The 4,733-nt window shown below is 39.4% G+C and overlaps 1 protein-coding gene across 1 annotated transcript in view; it reads right to left on the bottom strand.

Moving 5' to 3' along the window:
* Positions 1–4,054, bottom strand: part of UBE2G1 (ubiquitin conjugating enzyme E2 G1) — a 23,538-nt gene extending 19,484 nt beyond the window's left edge. Inside the window, exon 1 of the mRNA XM_026063608.1 lies at positions 3,841–4,054. Within this exon, the coding sequence (XP_025919393.1) occupies positions 3,841–3,898 (58 nt within the window). The 5' untranslated portion in view covers positions 3,899–4,054. The remainder of the gene's footprint in view (positions 1–3,840) is intronic.
* Positions 4,055–4,733: the final 679 nt, after the last annotated feature.

Raw genomic sequence — 4,733 nt, forward strand, 5'->3', positions numbered from 1 at the left:
TTTTTTTTTTTTTTTTTTTTTTTTTTTTTTAATGCTTCCATCCTACTCCATACCAGTACTTCTTGAAGTTTACTTCTGGAGAATATCCCACATGCTTAAAGACCATCAAAAACCCCAGCCTCCAAGGCAGCAAACAAGAACATCTAGATCAAAACAGAGGTTGCATTAAACACATTATCAGAAGAAAATTTAGCAGAACACCTATTCTAGGCAAACAACTTTTACCTGCAAAGTTCAAATTCTCAAACTGTTTAGAATAGTAGGGCTTGGGAAAAAATAACTGATATCCAACTCCAAAAGAGACCAACTATCCTATCTTAGGTGAATGTGTATGTAGTGTTCCAAGTCTCTTATGTGAAGAAAATAAATAAATAAATAAATCAGGAAGAGATACAGAAGAGTCAAGGCAGAATCAGTTATAATTACAACAGATAGTTTTATTTGAGGACTTAACTCTACTTGGTTCATCTCAAATCAGTTTTAGACCAGAAAAAGAGAAATACCACTATGGCAAGTCAGTCAATTGCTTGTTGTTTACATTTCTGTAGCAGATAGTTCTTTAACACTAAAGTTAGAATCATTAGCAACAGTAACATAAGGCAAAACGATTTAGTAGAATTTGGATGATTTAATATCTCCAAATAATGATCTTATCAATAAATCAGGAATTCTCCTAGGAAAGTATTTTCACACAGGTATTAATTTTACTCCATATTTAACAGCATCTCCAGCAGTATTCCCCCACTCCACTATTCTCTAGGAGAACAGAATAATCATTTTCCTGTCAGATCCAGATATGTCCATACTTCAGCGCAGCTTACAACACCTAGGTTTGGGAGAGCAGGGAAGGAAAATTTATAATCAGCTTGGTTCTTTCCCTGAGAAGTTGGTTCTGGTTAAGTCAGTCTACTAACTGGCTGTTACTATACCTAATCCCTTAAAGAGGTGAGCTTATGAAGCACATTTTTACTGGCGGGCAGCTCATCCTGTTCAAGCAATTGGTCAAGTCATCAAGCCCCTCCGTTTTATATTTAGCTTAACCTCACTTTCTGAAACTGCTAGCAGCCCTGAACTTTTGCTCTGGTGATCGCAGTCATAAATACTCTTTTCTTTGAGGAGGCAGAGTTCAGCTCTTTCAAATATTCTTGTTGCATGGATAACTAATGTGTGGCTAGTAAAGTTTGCCACAAGTCGCATTCATTATGTTATTTGAGTACAACAGAAATTCAGGCTGCTTGTACTGCTCAGGCTCTAGTCACTGTAACAAGGCACGTGTTTCAGTAACGATGTTATCTATAGACTCACTGTGAGCAGGGTAGCTTTGATGCTTCTGTCAACACATCCTCACAAGGAACCGAATTATCTTATCTGCTATAAGGGGGCCCTACACCTCAAGAGTGTTAAGGTATGTGCTACACACATGCTATATATCTAAGCATCCCCAAAAGCATCAAAGCAGTGAAGACTGTTGAGGGTTGTCTAAAAGTATTGGAGATTCCTTTCTAAAAAGGCATTTAAGTTGACAAGTGCAGGACCATGGAACCTTAACAATTCAGGATAATACAGAATTTCTGGTCAAACAGACCTCTCCAAGGGAGCAAACAGAAGATCAGCATCAACTTAATACTTCGGATCAGTGCCACTCAAGTGATTACCTTGCCCTAAGCCAGGAAATAGCCAGTACACAGTTGTAACCAAACACTTGCACCACCAGCCAACCAGGGAGATACGCCATCTCAACTTCAATCTACCAAGTGATCTTAATTCTACAGCTCCCTCAGAATTTATTATTCAATTATTTTAAACGGAAATCCTGTTTGATTGCCAGAAATTCAACTAGCTTAATGTTGTACGAGAAGATTTTTCCATACGAGGAAATAAGGATTGTTGAACTGTCACATTAAGTATTTAATACAGTTTTCCAACTCGTTAATTTTTAACTAGACAATTTTGCTTTGAAATAGGAGCTGTATACACTTTAGATTGAAATAATGCTGCATTTCTCATGTTTGAAAAAGGATACCAAAAACCTTACTAATACCCGAGTTAGAGAACATTTTCAACACAGTAAAACTTTGGCCAACAAGGGCATGGCTATTCCCCTGTTTTCAGCAACCCATGTTTATGTTAAAGAGAACTTGCACTTCTGGTTCCACTGTGCTCTACCGATTTAACTGCATCCTCTCTACATGATTTTGCTGTATGAAGTAGACAAGTCTGCCTACTCTAACAAGTCTGTGTCAGCACGGATTTGGCAGAAAGATGAAATAAAACCATTTAGACAAATGCCTCAATCTGCAGAACCCTTGGGCTTGACAGATCTGGAGACCAGAAGGGTAGCTTTAAACTCTCAATTGTCTCTCTCTCTCAAAATAAATAAATAAAATAATAATTTAAAAAATCAGTTTGGGGGCTGTAGGGAGAATGTAGTTTACACCCCCCCCTTTTTTTTTTGCAGGGGGAGCAGGTGAGGGAGGGACAGAGACACTCTACTGGTCTAGTGCTATGCTGATCTACCTAATGTAGACTTTTAAGTTCAGAGGCACTTCATTCTTATATTTTTTCTGTACCTTACCCATAAGGGAAAAATGGATGGGTCGCAACTTCAATTTCATATTATTACCCATCCATCACAAGGTGTCCTTCTCCTTCAAAGGGAAAGAACCCACACAAGCAGATAGGTTTACTGGATTTTAACAGATTTCCAGGAACTGCTGGATCTTGCAATTAAGCTTGAGAAAAAGCAGCCATTTAGTTCCATGGACATCCATGCACAAGACCCTCCCTTCAGTCCTCAGCCTGTGCTCTAAGTACTAGTGCTTGGACCAGCTTTGATAGTCAGAGATCTCCACTCAGCAGTTCCCTTACACCTCCCCCTGCCCCCCCCCCAAACCCACCAAAACAACAACAAAACCCCACCCAATGTTCTGACTACCTCAATTTGAACTGCTCTTGTGCCTAGGGGTGGGCAGGCACATTTAGATACAAGACAAGTTACTATACATCTCTTAGTGAATAGGTCAATATTTCACTAGCAAAGGCACTGAAGCTATTTCCAATTTAGATTTTTTTTTTTTAAATAGAAGTTATATTTTGAGACTGCCACTGAATGTCCTCTCTCAGACGATTACAAGCATCTAGAACATGCTGCATAATAAGACAAGCATGTTTTATCTATGGTGCTGTGGTACTAGTTACCTGCTGAAGTTTTAAGTCAGCTTGCTCCAGGAGAGCGAGAAGTCTGTCTTCGTACACTTACTGGAGCAACTTGGGACTGCACTGTGAAGTTTCCTTAATGTTTTCTGATAAAACCCTCGGTTTTAAGTCTGACAACCAAGAAGGCCTTCCAGTTTGACCTCCACTTTAGAGGAGTTTTCAGAATAACAAAAAACCCTTCATTAAAGTGCCACATGCCATAGATACCCATTTTACCCATTTTCCCCATAATGCCTTTATTAAGACCCAAAGCATACAGGAGTCAGAACAGGTAACAGTTCTAAAAACTGCAGTTTTACCTTCCTTTCTTCCCTTGTCATTTTTCCCACCCTCTTAATGTTAGAAATATCCATCTAGTATCTCCTCATCCATTAGAGAGTTGTTATACTCAACTGCTCCACCATACTTTGGTGTTTTAGGTCCCCCTTACAACCTCCCTTCACTTCTGGATGTCTTGCTCCAAGTCTAACAGCTCCGATTTCAGATCTCTTGTGCTTGAGTAATGCTACTTTGGTAAGTGAGTGATCCAGAGCAATCTAAACCAATTCAGATCACACAACTCATCTCCACCACCTGTTTACTGTCCTGCAAAACCCAACCACTAGATACAACCCAATGACTCACCACACTTGATATAATGCAAAAGCTGCATGTAGCAGAAGGACTGAAATATCAGCCCCATCAGGAGAAAAAAAATACCAGTGTTGATTTTTGTTTTGAGGTAGAACAAGTATTGTGGGTGTAAACAAAGAGACACTTTGGAGCAGCTCAGACTTGGAAGAAGACAGCCAGCAGTAGGGAAGGAAGATCAGACATCATGAAGCTCAGTCTCTGCATTGCGACTTCAAGTAGCCTGCCATCAGAAAAAGCAGTGTCAGAGTCTAGTTTCAGCTCAGTGCAGATGTTACCTAGGTTATTAAATATGGAAAAAACTGTCTTCCTTTTCAGGTCAGTAATTATTCCAGACAGGACTTCTGAAGAGCTCAAGACATTTCTTCAACACCCACCACACTGAACTGTGCACATTCACAATCACTTTTAATAGGGTTTCAAGTTTTTTATCCATGTAGAAGGATACCAACAGCACTAACATTACTTAGAACAGAAAAGCCCACAAAATGGTTGTACGTTACATGCAAAAGGTTGCACTTGAGTCAGCACAGTTGAATCAGTATCAGCAACAGAGGCAACTGGAAAAGCTTACCAGTTTTTACCACTGCATATAAAACCTTCAGAAGGGAGTGAGCAGGAAGATTTGGGGATTAGCTTCTACAAACCTAAAATAATCTACACGCCCATTTAGGTATCCAACCACAGTGTGCTCACAGAAGGTTTTAGGACCTCAAAAGAGAAAGAGGTAAAGAGGGAGGGAAAAAAAAAACCAAAAACAAACAAAAACCACCACTATACAACAGAAGCTGACAGCTAACCCTCACTTTTTGTTATGGGAAAAAAATCCCAGTAACTAGAAACAGACAGCTGAGGAATTATATTAAGCTACCAAACACTCATTTTCA

Source organism: Apteryx rowi, unplaced genomic scaffold (assembly GCF_003343035.1).
Source record: "Apteryx rowi isolate R43461 unplaced genomic scaffold, aptRow1 scaffold_20, whole genome shotgun sequence".
In the NCBI taxonomy this organism is placed as follows: Eukaryota; Metazoa; Chordata; class Aves; order Apterygiformes; family Apterygidae; genus Apteryx; species Apteryx rowi.